The sequence below is a fragment of the Homalodisca vitripennis genome, chromosome 5 (assembly GCF_021130785.1).
Source record: "Homalodisca vitripennis isolate AUS2020 chromosome 5, UT_GWSS_2.1, whole genome shotgun sequence".
Taxonomy (NCBI): domain Eukaryota; kingdom Metazoa; phylum Arthropoda; class Insecta; order Hemiptera; family Cicadellidae; genus Homalodisca; species Homalodisca vitripennis.
This window is the reverse complement of record NC_060211.1, coordinates 116,715,359-116,734,440: the sequence shown is the minus strand read 5'-3', so window position 1 is coordinate 116,734,440 and position 19,082 is coordinate 116,715,359. Positions and strand designations below refer to the sequence as shown.

Sequence of the window (19,082 nt, the reverse complement as noted above, 5' to 3'; positions counted from 1 at the left end):
TTTGTAATTTATTTAACCAAATTATTTGTTAATAAGAGTAATATTAAAGTGTATGTATTCTCCATAAGAGTCCCATTGAGATGAATACACATGTTTGCTACAATGAATATATTGCTCAAATATCAATAAAACATAATTAAATAGAGCCAATTTTATCAAAATATATATTTTTCACTCCATTATTTCTATTTATCCTGTTTTAAGATAAACATTTCCTCTTGTTATGTTGCAGAGGTGAAATGTATGTTCTTGTGGAAGATTAAAAAAGATTGTTATAAAAAGAAAGAACCAACTGGATTAGCAGTGATTAAAATTAGGATTGGGTACTGGGAACGGTTGTGTTTTGGATTTAGTGCTTGATGAAAGGAGCACTCTGTCCAACATCATGAATGATTATAATATGTCACCACAAGATCATGTCCTTGAAGACTCATGAAGAGACAGTAGATGATATACCTACAGTGGAACAAGAAGAAAGCGATCTAGGGTGTAGCCACATTGGGAACATTCCGAAAACTCAAGTGCAACTGAAGCTAACAATTTCATTGCCGGCAACGTTATTTGATGTTGCTCATGGAATTCTAGACTGCTGACAACGTCTTTAGATGGTGCCAACTTTTACAGTAATAAAAATATGCATTGGCATTGATAGTCATTCACTATTTCCATGTTTTTATTTTTTCCTCTAAGGATTATGATCTATGAAAAGTTGGCAGTCATCTGGAATATTGGATAAAGCAGTTTGTTTACAAACTCGTCGTCACGTTGTCGGCCGTTTGTTGTCGTTCTGCCAATTTGTCTCTGCATTGTTATTGTTTTGCTTACTATTGCTATAGTTTACGATTGTTTTGTGAGTAAATACAATGAATCGTGACAGTATTGAAGACAATCAAGTGCTAGAAGAGTTACTCAGATTTTCAAGTGACAGTGAAAGTAATGATTTATTCCAAGATGACACATAATGATCCTGATTTTACTACCGATGGACTTCTTGGAGGTACAAGTAAAATCTTGGCATTGTTTTTTACTAAAATAACAAATATAAGCAAAATAGTAATACAAACTTGTATCATGCTCTTTGATTACTAAAAAACAATCAGGAAGGCTGCAAGAAGAGACACTTCATATTACTGCAGTGAGTGCAAAATTGCCACGTGCAAAGAATTATGTTTCAAGATTTTCCACACTAAAAAAATATTGAAACATTAGTGGATTTCAATTGTAAATATGTGTAGCTATAGTGACAATAATGACAATGCTGAATACAGCAAATAACAATGAGAAATATATTTATGTTATACACTAGTATATGGTGATGATTTTTGGTCAACTTTTTATTTTTTACAAAAAATATTATGTTTTTAAATTTGAAAACAACTTCATGTTTGGAAATAATTCTGCATGAGCATCTGTGTCGAAAGAGGAAGAACTCAGTTTTAAATAAATGCAAGTCCCATGGTTTTCTTATAATTGGTTAAAAAATTATATTTATTTAAAAATCATTAAAACGGGCTGCTGTGTAAGATAGTTGTCAAAATTAGGAAGAGTAAGTGAAAGTGCTAAGATAAAAAAGAGGCCCAGAAAAGAACTCTATGTGGTTGTGTTGATACAGGATCAATAAAAAGAGACAGGTACATAAGAAAAATATGGAACAGTTAACAAGATAAAACTGATTTGTTTTATAAAAAAAATGTTGGCAACAGTAAAATAGTTCAGCAATGACTTGAAGAGGCAGATAAAAATCAAAGCTATTAACACTAACTTCCAATTTCAAAAGTTTCATATACCAAAATTACTAATCTACAAACTCATTATTTGCAGAAGAGAAATATTCTTATACCAACAAATAAGAACAATAAACCGAAGTAATGAACAAGTTATCCAAGATTGATTAAAATAACAAATTTTTTTTGAAAACTTCAAACAATAAATGTACTGTCTAATAAATTGGTTGTTTTGTATTGACAGTTTATTACACTTTTTAATTTTTATTCCACCATCCTTAAATTAGAATCTAGTGACGGTTGGGGAATTTTATTATAAAATTTATAACTTAAAATCGAGGATATATGGCGTAGTCATAAATTGGTACTAAATTGATAACCACCATTGGTTTTACCACTGATTCGGTAAGATACAGTTAAAATAAGCAAAAAAAAAAAAAAATAATATCAAAATAAAATGAATTGAAACTACAAACAAAACTGTTATTTAAAATTGTCTTAGGAAAAATTTCACTGACAACCTTATCACTGACGCACATCACAAGTGTAGTGTGTAATGTTTAGTATGTTATAAACAGCTGACAGACAGCAGATTACTGACTAAAAAAACAGTTTCTTCAAAAATAGTTATACTTTTCAATAATACATTTACATTGATAAAATTTATTTGAATTATGAATACCAATTTTTTATAACTTTTGAAAACAGATAACATTTGGAGTATTGGACAGTGAGTTCACGAAAGTTGGAAATTTATTTGTTTTAATTTGGAAGCTTATTATAATAATAACTAAAAGAAACCAGGAAGTTATTTTTACATGGTCTGGTGTGAACTTATGAATGACAACAGAAATGACTGAGCAATCAGGTGTGATGTGCTGCTCACGCTCATAACTTCCGGCTCAGAGATAATCAGTTTCTTTTTTCTTCTAAAAAAGAAGGAAGAGGATTGGTGTCCTCTGTTGTAGGACAGACCAGGCTAACAGCCAGAAGCAGCTTGCCCGGTTACACTGACCTTGCATTACGTGTTATCTTTGGCAAGTGTCGAATAAGTTACTGACTTATCCAAGCCACAAAGACGTATGGTAAACATCTATCTCTCAATTACAATTAATCCTTGTTCTATTCTTAGTATACTTGAACTTTAAATCTTAAATACATAGATTTCTTGCACAGACTTAATAAAATGGTTTTTAAGTAATCATCAATTAAAGATTAAGTTTATACCTCAGGCAGTTTAAAATTTTAAATAAAATTCAATTACAATTGTAGACATTGAAAAGCATTCCTTAATTCTGTAGATCAACAAGAAAACTCATGAAAATATGTCATTTTTGACTAATTATGTATCTAATTAAATCATATGTATTAAAAAAGAAATCTTAAATCACGATTGCAACACTGAAATGGAAAGTGCTTACTATAGGTCAACTGCTATTAAAGAAACCTGCGCAGAACCAAATTGGGAGTTGGGGTGGGGAGTGGGACCAGCACCTTCTTGTATCTGTTTATCAGCTGTGTGGATCGTGTTTTGTTTACACTGCAGCTACTTTACCTGTTCTATAACTATATATTTTTTGGTGTAGGCGTATACATATGTCGCAGTCTAAGCGTAAAATATTAATTGAACAGATTAATGCAGCTATAGATATATCCAGGAAGCTTGCATTTTGTTTTGAGGTTAGCCGTGCAGTGACAGTGGCCATTAGAGATGAGTCGTTCAGTTCGAACGAGTCAGTCAAGTGAACAAGTGATCCAGATCAGAGTGTTTCATGAGTTTGATATTTTTTCAAACCAGATATATTATTTTTAATCATCGTTAAAACTTATAATATTATTATCAAGTTCATTTAAAAACTCATATCCATGAAAAATAGCTTAACATCATATGGAACTAACTAAAACTATAGAGTTTATGCATTAGGTTACACTAGGTCCTCAAAATTGTTCAGTCGTTACTTTCGTTCACTGCTAACCGATTAAGAATAAAACCGTAATCGTATAACTCAACAGGGGGACTAGGGAGTCTTCCCATTTGTAGGGAATAACCTTACTTATGATAAATCAAAGGCATATCAATCAACCAAGTCCATTGATTATAAATATTAACATTTAAAATATTTAGCAATGTATCAGGTAACTTACAATTACATTTTTTAAATAAGTTTTAATAGATATATATTTGCATTTACTAGTTTCCTGAAATAATACATTTATTGTTATATATCTATCCATTCAATGTATGATATGCTGTTTCTTCCTCAATTCGAATACTTTTTTACTAGCAGATCCTTTCGTTCACTCGGTCATTACATCCAGTCGTCCATTCGTTCAGTCAACACGATGACCGGTATAACACGCTCTATAACTCAGTAAATCTGTACTGACCGGTTTAACTGAACGAATTGACGGTTTAAGTGAACGAGACCGACTGAGCCGGATCAATAAGGTGATCTAATAGAATGAATGCCGAGAAGTGGTGGGGATACTGTGAGTGGGTGGCGTCAGGGGGGGTGTATTTAGCCCACCCTGCGTGAACTCAAATCATCCAGGTCTTTTTGTAAGCGGTTTACCAATAGGTCTAACACAAGGTTAAGAAAATACACAAAATATTACATTATAATAAGACATATATATTACAATTATTATTTATAAACAAAAATAATAAAGAAAGGATGAAAGTAACTACGTAGGCCTAGGATGAGGAACCACGACCCATCCATCAGTCCAAGGCTCCTCTTGCTGGGATCGATCTCCTCGTTGTTGTTTCAGTAACTCCAGTTGGATCTTCAGATTCCTGTGGAGCTGCAATAACTGTTCCTGTAACAACCAAACAGTACATCAATATAGACTCAAGCCAAGAGACTACAGCTTCGATATCAGTCCAAGGCTCCTCTTGCTGGGATCGATCTCCTCGTTGTTGTTTTAGTAACTCCAGTTGGTTCTTCAGATTCCTGTGGAGCTGCAATAATTGTTCCTGTAACAACCAAACAGTACATCAATATAGACTCAAGGCAAGAGACTACAACTTCGATATCAGTCCGTCTTCAATTTCTGGGACCAGCCTCTGTTCTGAGGACTACTGACATTTAAAGACACACTCTCAATCTACCACAGCTACTTGTCACAACCCTAATATTTGGGTGCTATGCAGCATTAACTGGTATCCATCAATTTAAAAAATATGGATTGTTCACGCTAGTGCTAGAGCAATGCCTCAATGCAGTCCAATTCCTGCATTAAAGTGGTAAGACTGCACCTGGTAAAGTGTGATAATATAATAAATATTAGAATCTGTGATAGCCAATCTATTCTTCATTTCATCTACCTTCAGGAAATGTATAAATCTTTAGGTTCCCTTGAATAAAAATTAAATATATTGAAAAAACCACAAATAGTACATGAAAGGCTAAATTTTACTATGAGTACAATTATTTTAAAAAATGTACAAAAATATAGTTCTTAGTAATTTTTTCTAAAATATACAAAAATTTAGAGAACTATATGCACTAAAAAATAAAATAAAGTAATTAATAACAATTTTTTTTAATGCTGAAAATGGTATAGAGAGTGACAGGTTTAGATAAATCAAATGTTTCTTATGTAAATTTTGTATTGTATTGTAACTATATATATATATATATATATATATATATATATATAGTTACAATAAATGAATACTAATTTTGAATGGCTTAGTTTGGCGTTCCAAAAAGCATAAAGAGAAGCCTAAGTGTTACTGTCAAGGCCTAGGTTGTCTGAGTCTCAAGTTCTCATATGTCAGATGACCTATCAACAAAATTTTGGGACATTATTGAAATGAGAGCCTGAAATAAAGCTAAAACAGCTTAATAAACCATACTATCATATTTCACTATTATTATAGCTCCCAGACACTTTAACTTCACAGAACCATATGTCAGGCTTTGTAATTATAACATATTACATATAAAACCACAAAATTACTGTAAGAAATACTACATATCTATTAGCTTACTGCTACATATTATTATGTTACTGTTAAATTTCATTCAGTAACATGACCATATGATGGTATTTCTTTATATCTTTCAGCATTTTTGACGCTTGTATCTTAGCTAATAAGAGTTATTCTATATGACAACTGCTTAAGTGATTCTATAATTTTATTGATAGAAAGATATCTGAGAGTTGTTAAAGTTATGTTATTACATTTTCTAATGGTTTAAATAGTATTGTTTGGTAAAAATAAAATAGAAAGATTATACATCTCAGCAAAATGTATTTAAAAAACTTAGCAATTAAATGTTTAGTTTACTTAAGTTACTCTAAAATTACAGTAGGTAAAGATTGTCAAAATTTCACTTAAAGGAAGAGTGACTGTCATCAGTATTAGTTTCTCTCATGTAAAAAATACACTGGATATAAACAAAATTATATAAACAAAAATCAACACAACTATACCTTTTCTTTTTCCAGTTTACGGATTTCCTCCTCCTCTTGTTGCTGTTCTGCAGTAACGGACAGTCTTTCAGATAGGTCTTGCATGTGCTGTTGGAGGTAAGCCATCTCAGTCTGTACTTCCAGGTACTCGTGTGCCAACTACAGAAACACGTCAAGAGTTAGTCAGCTCGACTAATAAACATTAATACACTGTATAAGCATAATTACTGATATCAGAAACCTTGTGATGGTGTCACAATGTATTCGTTTTCTTCAACCCTTTCATAAGTTAATTTGCATTAGAAAAATAGTAATATCAATATTAAATAATTAGAACAATATAAAGAGTATCGCATTACATTCATCCTGAAAAGTAATCTTGTATCAGATAAGGTTCTATTACAAACAATATCTTAACAAAAACAGTAATAAGTAACAAAACAGTCTTGTAGCCTTTTACTTAGTATAACCCAAAATAGGAGGGGTACCCAAAAAAAAAACCGGAATAGCATTGCTGTTGGTGGAGCTTGTGTAGAACGCATTTCTGCCGCTAGGTGTGTATAGCACAACTCATAGCCAGTTCAGTGCCACCTGTTTTGTCAATCAAGCTTTTTCCGTTCATCTGCAGTGATTGCTTTGCTAGTGCTGTTTTGTTCTGGTTTCATTTTTTATGGTAGCAAGTTTAAGTGAACAACAAGCAGGTGTAAAATTTTATTTTGTACTTGGTGGGCTATCTTGAAACTCGATTCAGCAAATTTTAACGGACAATTTAGATATGAAAAGGGTTGCTGCCAAGTTTCTTCCTTGGGTTCTGACTGACAATCAAGAAGAACATCGAGTTGAAACATGTTGTGTTTTGAAACAACAGCTTGAAACTGATCCAGATTTTCTGTCAAAGATCATTACTGGTGATGAGTCATGGTGCTATGGTCATGACCCAGAAACAAAGCTACAGTCAAGCCAATAGAAGACGTCATAGTCCATTGGAAATTACTAAACCTAATAAATTAATACTGCTACTCAGTTATTAAACATATCAAACAGTTACTTTCATTGGAAATACTGGTCGACATGGGTATTTACAAATAAAATAATGAGCATTTCCTATTTCTCCTTCAATGGTCACTTGTTATTGTCTACTTCACCTTGGCCTTGGACGCAGTCAGCCCTCTGGGTGGGGGCGGTGTGTTCTTGGCAGACGAAGAATTGACACTTCGCATCTGGTCTTTGATGGTCGATTTTTGTGCCAATCACACTTGAAGCATCTTCCATTAGTAACATCTGCTGGTGGTGGTACTTGTCGAACTTGAGGGTTTCCCACTCAAAACATTCTACAGATCAGCTCCTTAGTCAATCTTGACATGTGTTGCAACGTCCACTCTGATAGCATGTGATTTATACACAGATTGTCATAATGCATAAAAGATAGCAACAAGACGTTCTGATTTTTGTTTCCTTGAAATAAAACCCTTGTGCACCCATCTCTAAACAATGAACTACCTACAGGCCTGCCCTTGTTTCAAGGAATGTGGGAAAGTATTTGTTTTTTCACAGTGTACCAACTGAGATGGGTCTGTGTTCACTTAGTAAGTCAAAACATAATGGAATAGAAGTAAACCAGTTGTCAATGGTAACATTTCTCCCACTTCCTGAAATCAGTTTTATTATACATTCCACAACACTCTTTGGCAAATATTTAACTTGAAATGGGCACTCAGTGCCAAAATAAAATTTCAACTCTATACTTCGCTGGATCGGGATATATTGTCGGAAAACACTCCCACCCTGTAATGCTTAAACTTCTCATTCACTGTGACGAACTTAGTCACACATAGTATTTCTGGATCTTATCTACAAAGTCTCTGATTGGTGTTTAAGAACAGGTGAAAGTCACTAGGAGCAAAGTCTGGCTGTACGAGAGCAAGCAGTTTTGGTATACAACAACAACAAAACTTGTGGTAGCCTAGTTTTCCTGTCATTATCTTGTATAAAAAATTCCGCAAGTTCAGGAAAATGATTGAAAATTTTTGAAATTGTGATGGTGACAAGTACATTTTTGTTCATTTCTATCAGTACTTAATCTTCTGTTCATTTCTTTTAGTAGCTCATCTTTTGTTCATTTCTTTCAGTAGGTCATCACTGACTGTTAAGAGTAGGCCACCGCTCTTTAATGATATAAGAAACAAATTTTTTTTGGGTGCTTAGTCATGTTTTAATCCATTTTGTTTGTTTAATGTTACTTTTAAGAGTTGTATAAAGTTTACTCTTACACTCTCGTATTTTATGTTTTGATGTGACATGTTTATAATTATTGGTCCTCTGTTGATACAACTAAATCACATGTGGAATACAAAAGGTCATATAAAAATACATAACCGTGTAGCTATAGTGCATGTGAAAAAACTCACCTGTTTGTGTTGCTCAAATATCTGGATGGATTGCTGGCAAGATGTGTCAGGAGGGATGGGGTGAAACTGAGGGTCCAGCATCAAGTACATGTTGTCCACCTCTGGCTGCGGACAGCTGTTACCTGCAAACACAACTCTAGTTATTACCTACACATATTTTATTTGTGTTGAAGACTTAATGCATATATCATCAATCACAATTTTTGTTTTTGTTATTTAAAAAACAATAATAGTTATAAATAATATTTCATTCACAGTTAAAGAATAAGCTGGAAAACGCTACACACTGTGCTACTAATGAAGTAGGCGGACACTGCTTGAATATAAGTTAACATTTGTTGTGTGTGGTGCTTATGATAATTTAATTGTCAACGAGAACTGCATTTTGTTTTGACTAACTCAACTTTAACCTGACCTACAAGTAATAAGATAGTTGTGTAACTTAATAAAACCTTCTCCAAAATAAACATAATTTGATGTTTGGAAATATGTGACAATCTAGGTTCAGACATTTGTTTTCAATTTATTTTTATTAAAAACTGAACATTTAAATAATTGTTATGCAGATATTGTTTATGTCATTTTAACCATTCAATAAACTATAAATAATAAATATTTAATAAACATTACTAGTAGAATATCATTAAAAAACTTGACTTTTATAGCAGAAATATGGTTTTCTGTATTATTTATTAAAAATCTGCTCAGTATATAATTTGAATGTTAACTGAACTTTTTACAAAAATGCCTTTATTATATAGACAAAGCATCACAAGACATAAGTTATCTTTTTTGACTGAGAGGCAATGTAGCTGGAACTTGGTCAGAAAATTAAATATAATTTAAACGTTTTTTAACATAATATGTATGATATAGAATAAATTAAATATGGTATAGAATTACAAAGATTTTCCTTTGCTCCTTGCTCATATATTTGGCTTTCAGATTCAATTTACTCAACATACTGAATATTATTAAAGCTAATGAACATTTTTATAATTATCTGTTCCATACACATACAATGGCCGCATAAAAAACTTTTTTATTACATCCCACATCTTTATATATTCTAAATTCGTTCAATATGTTTAATTCAATTCAATTTCCAACATTAATGTTTGTTTGTTTCTGTAATTGTTTACATACAATTTGTAACATTGTCCCAAGTAAAGAGTTGTATAATGCGTACTGGAACATGATGATACTATCTGTAAAAGCAATGAATGTGCATACGTTACTCACTGTTTGATAACATTTATTGACATTTTAGGAGCAAACATACATCTATCGCATGAACATATAGTTACATGATATAACAATATCATTTCTTGTATCATAGCAAATAATTTTTGTCTTTCTAAAGTATTCAAATTTATATAATATATTTCAAACAAGAACATAAATGTTTTTAAATAAAAATAATTAATGTTGTAACTTGGATTATTTATATCAAATTAAAATTGTAACTAATATTATATATTTATACTAAATTAATAATTTTTATTAAATTTGTTATTTCAGTATTTGAGTTTAGGTACCTACTGACAATGAAGAAGTGAATGAACCAATAAAAATGTAAGATGAACACTCACAAGCTAGCAGTGGAAGTAGGGAACAGCCCGTCACCGCCATTGCAATGACTGAGGCTGTGAGACCACTAAATCTGGCCCATGACTCATCTGGTTTAAATAGAAACCCTACCTTCCCCTCACGCACTACTCATTAATACCCCTCTATCCCACAAGCACTTTGTACCTATACTAGGAAATTTTCTTTAAATGGAAATTTACAGCTACACTTTATTCCAGAGCAAAGACATAAAAAACAGTTTGGTAACATTACACAAATAGGAACATACTGAAGATTCAAAGTATCTCCTAAATCACGAGGCTTAAAATTAAAAAACTTTTCTATATACTATATTTGTATTCATTTTCAGTTTGTGATACACCAGAAATATTTGTTTGTCACAGAACATCATGACTATATCATACAAAATCAGCACTGCTTTACATACAGACAACACATACTTTGCCTTGACATGACATTTAGAATATTAATATTTTAAAATATTAAAATTTACCAAAATATTGAATAATGAGATATTTAATAGAAATATCCCTGTTGGAACCATTCAATTGAAAAAAAAATGGTTTTTGTAAAAATGGCCATATTTAGGTGTTGTTTGTAGGAATCAGCTACAACTATGGACAGACAGATAAAAAACGTATGTAAGAAAAAATACCAAAGTTTGTTTTAAAATCTGTTATAATTTTCATTACATTTTTACCTATTTAAAGTAGCATAATATATTGGCATCCCTCCAAATATTCTATTATACATAGATTTTGTTATTACTCTGGATTTAAAAAATATTATTTTTGTTGCTTTATACATTTGTAATATAATCTTATACAATGTAGTTACCTTCATTTGCAAGTATACACAATATTTTGGCAATACACCTTTTTGCTATTACTCATGTAATTATATCAAATGTAGATATCTAAATAAATTAATATGACCTTGACTATGTAAAAATAATTACTGCATTGCTTTTTGTTCCATGAATCACAATAATTAAAATTGTATCTTTAATGTAGCTTAATGATGTAATAATGCCAAAATAATCCACAGTATTCTTCTAAGTATGACATCAAAAAATGGTAAAATAAAATTCCCCAAATGCAACTTGGGAATGAACTTGGGATTTCATAGAATAATCTGTATTTACTGTAGAATAGTTTGCTTTCAAGCAGTTTTAACTATTTAAAGGTACAATCAGAATCAGAGTATTCCTTTCTCGTTATATTTATATACATAGTTTACTTCAGACCATCATAAGCTTACTTACTAGTTTACAATGGTGTTTAAAAAGAATCTATATTCAAATAATAAGTATTATATTATGATAACTGAGTATTTAAAATTGTATTAATTGTTATTTAGCTGAATAATTTTATTTGAATATATATAGATTACTTTTATTTCATTGTTTTTATAATAGACTGGTTTGTTAATAATTTATACTGGTTATATCTTGTTTTGTTATTCTTGTTATTTTATTATGTGGAAATAATTAAATTAATTGTGATTTAACTGAGTTAAATATACTAAAATTTCTTTCCCGACCTTGAAAATTTAATTGTAAAACTACACTTACAATACAATCCTCTTTTACAGAGTCAAGATAATGAGTAGATTGTCTTAATGTGTACTCTAAACAAATAACTGACAAATTAATTTACACTTTCTTAAAACAGTGAGGATGGTGATAATGAAACAAGTTTTAGAACTATTCATTCATCTGTAATAGACTCAAGACAGCAGATTGCTAATTTAGGATGCAATTTGTTGTGGAAGGCATCTGTGGTTTGCTGTGATTCTGACAAACAGTCCCCACTGTGCAGGATGATATTCCAATAAAGGTTGTGAAATATTCAATCCCTGGCATGGCTCTGTCAATTACTAAGATAATAAACTTGTCTTTATCTACAAGACTACTTAAAAAACTATCTCCAGAAATTACAAATAAAAAAATGGCTTTAAAAAAAATCAGCTTCTTATAAAATCAATTAATTATTGACTTGTTTCCTTAATACCAAGTTTTTCAAAGATAATACACAATTTAGTGTCAGATAAATTAAGAGAATATTTGGAGAGGAACCATATGCTGTATTTAGTTTCCAATTTGGTTTTATAAAATATATAAAACTATTATTTACAAAACTTTTATCAATCAAGTGACTATGGCATTGGATCGTTTTGCAGAACAATCTTGGCATGTTCTGTGACACAGTCCAAGGCCAAATTAAAACATACTGTATGGAAATATGTTAAGATTATTACTCAAGATACAAAAAGGAAACATAATAATACATTATTTTAAACAAGAAAAAATATTTTTGTCCTGAAACAATGTTTAATTTGGATTTTCCCTTGGCTCAAATTGGGGTCCTCTTTTCTTTATTATTTACATTTAAATTACATAAAACCTAATTAATCAAAATCAACTCTACAAATGATAACACAGCTTTAGTTGTAATAAATTGAATAAGTAAGGTGGGATCACCTACGGAAAACACTTTATTATATTTAAATAAGTGGTGTCATAAATGGTAGTTTAGTAATGAATTGTTCAAAAACGTGTACACAAGCAATATGGAATACAATCAACACAGCATGGTCTAAAAGAGAAACAACAACAACAGAAATAAGTCTTCGGAAAAATAACACCAGAAATTTCTGAATGGAGAACCAAAAATACCTGAAGAGGTAACCACAACTCCCAATTTGACAGGTTAACAATACAATGATGGTGAACGTCGAAACAAACTTGGTTGGTGAATTAAGGCATGAAGAAAGTAATTAGGGAAGCAAGATCCAATCTTCAACCTGCAATTTGAGGAGTACCTCAAGGATGTCATGGACCCTGCACTCTTCATTCTTTTTTATAAATTACCTACCTAAACAAATAGATGAGGATTGGCTGGTTCACTTTGATGTATGTGGGTTGAGTACAAACTTAGCACTTTAAAAAATCGACATGTAAGATTTTGGCTGTGAAATCTTTTGTTACAAATACTTCTACAATAATGGCCTAGAAGTTAATACAACCAAAATATCTCAAATAACATTTGAAAAGAATTTTAATCAAGTTCCAACCTACCAAACTTTGAATGTGCAATGAAAATAAGTTTATGGACCTCAAGTCTGCATTGCATAAATGGCTCAGCAACAGGCCCCTATACTCTACAGAAGAATTTTACAATACACATTCAGAACCTGTATATACTTAAACTTAAATACTGTATATAGTATTGACACTAATACTGTTTTCTAAGAATACGTTAACAAAGTATATTGTCAACAAAACATTTAAAAAATCTTATAAATGCTGTTTAAAGACAAAAAAAGTTGTCTTAGTTTCATTTTTTAGTTAGAATTTTCATAAATATCAATCGATCAATATCTTTATATCTTTATTGCTGAAAACACAGTACATGTACAGACAAAACATCACTACAAATCCTAATACTAAAATGTAACAATAATACATTTTCAAAAAGAATTACAAACACGTTTTGTTCTCACGCTTATATAAAACCAGAAAGAAACTTTTCAATAACCTCATTAAAGATTAAATTTTAAAATAGTGCAATTTATTTTAGTTTTTGTTTTGTTTTCTATTTAGTTTTGTAATAAATTGATGGCTGTTTTAAGTTTACTCTATTAACAAATTTTGCTGCAGATGATGCTGTGCTGGCTAGGGAGATAAAGAATGATTGTTGATGTGTTGGTTTATATCCACCAGGCCAGCCAGTGCTGGTGAGTCATGCCACAGGCTGGCTTGGTGCCATCCACTCTTTTACCTCAAGAAGCTTTCACAACAGTCACAGTCCCCCTCCCAGCTAAACCCAATTATATTTAGTAACAATCCTAATGCATATGGAATTTTATGTACAACACAAATGGAAGGCATATAAAAGAAAAATCTTAGCATGATTTAAAATATATAGTTAAACTGACAGTCTCATCTTAAACCATTATAAACAGTTTGTTCATGTTTATTTACGAAGCTGATGTATTATCATTTACTGATTTATAAATAACAATGGTTTATATTTCTACACAACAAAGAAATAAAACCTAAAGTTAAGTTGAATATTTTTTATATGGTACAGTAAATAATGTCTTATTATTTATGATAGTTTAATCAATATGTAATATAAAATAGAATAAAACCATAAGTTTTTAGTTTAAGTGAAGAAAACAAGATTTCCCCAACATTTAGATCAAGAGCTGTTTTAGTTCACTTTACGTTAATGAAATATCATTAGACTAAAATTATGTTTTCACATAACTAACATGAGATTTATAAATCAATGCACTTAGTGCAAATTAAATTAAAGCAATAAAAAGATACTTCTGGTATTTTTTATGATTGAACTTATATGAATCGTCAGTTCCTGTAAGTTAATTGCAGAACCATTTACAAAACTTGTTCCTACCATAAGTCATTTTTCTTGTGAATGGTATTCAGAACCTTTTGAGGCTATTCTTTTTCTAGTGTTAAAAAATTATATCAGTATTTTTTATTTGATGCTTTAAACGATATAGGGATAATGTATGTACTATATACCACAAATATAAAAACCAAGTAAATAATGTAATTATTCTTAAATATTAAAAATATATTTAATAAAACCTCAATATAAACTTAACCCTTTCACAAATACATGCATTTGTTAGTACTGGTTATCCAGAACATAATTTCATAATTGGTATAAAAATAGTAGTAAGGTTATGAAATGTCATGTTTTAATATTTATAAAGGCAGAATAAATTATTATAAGTTTGTTATAATGCTTATTTCATAAGAATCTAAATATCAGAAATCAAAGTTGTATGTTCTTGTACTTAGAATTGATTAGGATAGAAGAACAAGGACATGGAATGTTGCAGGAGTGTTTCTGTTAGCGCTAGCCATTGTACTTGTGGAAGAAAGCAGTTAACTGTTTCTAACCTTGACAACTGTGCACTGTTTCCTGTGTCAATAAGGTTGACTAATTCTAACTTTCAATTACTGAGGAGCCTCTTTCCTACGTAAAGTCAATAGAAACTACCATGAGATACTCTCCATGATCTGAAGTGGCATTCATTTACTGTAATAATGCGTGTTATTAAATTTTTAGGATTTCATTACTTTATTTGAGCCATCACGCACATACACACGCACACACACATGTGCACGTGCACGCACGTGACAACTTGATATGTGAGAGACAATAGGAAAAATACATACTACAATACAAATTTAACTATCCAAAAGTTTTTGTAAAATTTAAAAAGGCTTGAATTTAAATATTGTAAAAAAGTCTGTTTGCTGTTAAAATACAGCTCAAGATTAGTATAATATTACTAATCTAAACGATATCCATATCACATGTCTGCATAGGAGTAATATTCTTTGTTTACCTGAGATAATTCATCATCCCAAACACAAAGTGCCATAAGTGCTAAAACTAAGTTTTTCAGGGAGATAAAAAATTACGCCTGATTGAAGACTTTTTTAATGGGCTACAGTTGTAGTCATGGACACGTTTACATGCTTTTTTTCTGTTTATTAAAAGTCATTCTATCATATAGTTAACCTTTTACAGATGATCCTGGCATTATCGTTATAAAATTAAGTCAGTTATACTACTTTGAGTTTTGGGCAATGTATTGTGCATGATAAAGAGTGTAAATAAATCAAAGTGGCCAAAACTATATCCTTGAATTAATAAATTAAGTTTCTTTAATACATGAACTAATAATCCTACTCAACACTTGTTTTTTTGCTGTATTCCAATTTTACTTTATTAGCATATTAATTAATTATTAATACAATAGTTAATTGTTACAAATTAGATATATTCATTGTAATTTTTATGGAATACACTGAACCAGAGGATATTTGTGAAATTTTTAATAATTATCTTTTAATATTGTTGATAAATAAGTAATACCAAACTTGTCAACAAGCATGCTAAGTTATTAATGCTAGTTATTCTAAGTTTTAATTTTATTATTTATTTTTTTTAAATTTGACAGTGTATCACATGAAGATAGAAATTTAAAGAATATTGGTACTATGTTACATTAAATTGGCTGGCTTCTTATATTTCAAAAGAGACCACAATACGTTGACTTGCCATTTGTGACATCATCAAATTTAGTTACACATGCAAAATCTTCTTTACAAATAACACATCATGGTGTGCCACGGGGTTCCATCCTAGGACCTATTCTTTTCCTGGTTTATTTGTTGGGTTTACCAAATGTTTTGACAGGTGCTCACAACAGCAAGCTGTGTTTATGTGCAGATGACTCTAATTTAATAGTTAATGGTAAAAACTTAACTGTAGCAAAACAGAGCTCATGCATATCAAGAATTATTTTTGTAGTAAAGATTTATTACTAAAATTTAACAAAACTAATTTAATTTCTTTCTGCACAAAATAGGAAAAAAATTCATGCCAAATATAACAATTGACAATGTAAATATTTCTCAGTAAACAAAAGCCAAATTTCTAGGATTAATTTTGGATGGGACCCTAACTTGGGATGAACACTTTTTGGTTTGCAAAAAAACATCTCTTCCTGATTATTTGATCTTAATCATTTCCAAATATTGCTCAATAGAAATTAAAAAAAATCATTTACTATGCTCACATATATTCTTGTATAACTTTGGTGTTGCATTGTATGGGGTACTAGTAATAAAAATCTGCAAAGCATTCTGCAACTTCAAAAAAGGTAACAGTACTAAATTTAAAGTTTGGGATTTTGTGAAGGATTATTTTTCTAAATTGGGAATTTTAACTGTTTATGGAATATATATAATTGAAACAGTAATTCAGTATGAAACAGTAAGCAGATCAAATGTTCACAAATTACCTCGATTAGGGTCAAGTTACGACTACTTTACTCGAAATAGAAACCAATTGGCTGTACATAAACACTCATTGGAATTTCATTACAAAAATAAAGCTCGGTAGGCATTAAGTTTATAAATAAAATCCCTAAAAAATTACTCAGTATAAAAAATAATTTATTGTTCAAAAAACATCTTAAAATACTTTGGACTAATAGACTTTTTTATTCATTTGAAGAATTTATGGAAATATTAAAATATTTTAAACTAAATATGACTGATGCCGTTCTTTATTTGTTTGATTTCAAATTTAATTATACAAATTATATAAATAAAGTTGTTTTGAATTTGAATGTTTACTATTCATACAGATCCATTATATCAAATGGTTAGCTGCTAATATTGTTCCGGATGGTTTTTAAGTCAAGATCCAGAACAAAATTAAAATTACTGTAGTTACAGCATTTGGTATTTGAGGCTATGGATTCCCTACATTAGGTGTTAAAGGAAGACCTTCTTGGTCATTAAAATCTTACTTGACTAATAAAAAACAATTAGTTGACTTACCTATCCTGAGTCATGATATTTAAATTAACCACCAATATCAATCAAAGACTAATTAAGGAAGTGTCCCACAAGGATCAAATTTGGAATCTCTTTATATAAAATGTTTAATCGTACATCCTTCTCAATATATCAAAAACTAGTTATAATAAAAATAAGTTATTTTTGTATTTAGATTTGGATTTAACTATGATTTAACTAGTATTGAAAACTTTATTTTCAATTAATCAAGTTGTTTGTTACTGTCTATAACAATCTATAAAGATTCAAGATGTCTTTATTAGTCATTAAGCAACATTACAAGTTACAATAGACTTTGTCAAACTATTAGGCAGTAATGAGTAAAAAGATTTCAGCACAATAGACTTGTTTTAAAATTAACAGGAACATTGCAAAATACATGAAAACTTACAAAATTACTAACTTACATAAAGAGAGTAGTCATATAAAATTATTTAAATAATTTGGAAAGCATTATATAGTAAGAAAAAAAAACAAAAATTGGACATTTAATAACATTTAAAACATTTAATAACATAGACAATTAAAAAGTAATGAACAACGTAACAGTAATATTGATATTATAAAATATGTACATTTGGTTAAAACTTAAAATCTTGAAACTATAAAACACAGTTAAATTTAATCCTGATCTAAACTTTGTTCTGGAGAAGGCAAATAAGAAAGATAACAAGATAAAATTAAAAACTTAAGGAACTGAAATCACAGAGCAAATATTCATTCACAGAGTAAAATGTTAATTCTTTAAGCCATTTGCTACCAACTCTTTTAAACCTATTTATATTTAAAATCCATCTTCCTTTTCATAATTTATTAAATAGTTTTATTTTCATATAGATAAGACTTTCTTTTGTGTTTTCAAGCCTGGTCCATTGCAGCTCTAACATGTATTTTTTCTAGTTCTTTACGTATGAATGGTTTCTTTAACGAAATTTGCTTTGATCCCTAAAAGCTTGAAGAGAAGATTTCCTTTCATTAAGATTTTGTATACTTCTTATTGCATTTCTTTCCATTGTATCTTCTTATTGCGTTTGTATTTTTCCAGACAGACACTCTTTTTGAATGGTATTTCCCCACAATCAACTCCATAAACTAAGTGGGAGTGGAAAAAGGCGTTGTGTGACGTTAATACCATCTATTCAGTGATACAGAGTTTCAATTTATGCAAGAGGAAAATTACTCTTGCTAATTTATTACAACATAAATTTAACAAATATACAAAGTTTGTATAAGCAAATTCGAATTGGAACAAGATACAATAAAGAAATTTCTTGTTTTTTTATAAACAATAATTTTAGTTGGAATCACAGTGTTAAATAATATTCAGAAAAAACAATATGTGGACATTTTGTTGGCTACACTGGTTAGATAAATTATGCTCACTGCTGATTCTCAATATATTTATCATGCAGACATAAGACACTTTTCTTTTAAAAAGAGCTATGTGCTATAGAACTTTTGTAACTAAAAATAAAAGTGAATTTTGAAAATTAGAAAAATGAATGGTTTTTAGTACATTTATAC

The 19,082-nt window shown here is 30.1% G+C and overlaps 1 protein-coding gene across 1 annotated transcript in view; it reads right to left on the bottom strand.

Moving 5' to 3' along the window:
• Nucleotides 1-4,336: 4,336 nt before the first annotated feature.
• LOC124362787 (mitogen-activated protein kinase kinase kinase 7-like) overlaps nt 4,337-19,082 on the bottom strand; it is a 59,193-nt gene continuing 44,447 nt past the window's right edge. The window contains exons 10-12 of the mRNA XM_046817574.1: nt 8,555-8,676; nt 6,168-6,305; nt 4,337-4,544 (exon numbers count right to left, since the gene is read on the bottom strand). Coding sequence (XP_046673530.1) covers nt 4,410-4,544; nt 6,168-6,305; nt 8,555-8,676 — 395 coding nt within the window. The 3' untranslated portion in view covers nt 4,337-4,409. The remainder of the gene's footprint in view (nt 4,545-6,167; nt 6,306-8,554; nt 8,677-19,082) is intronic.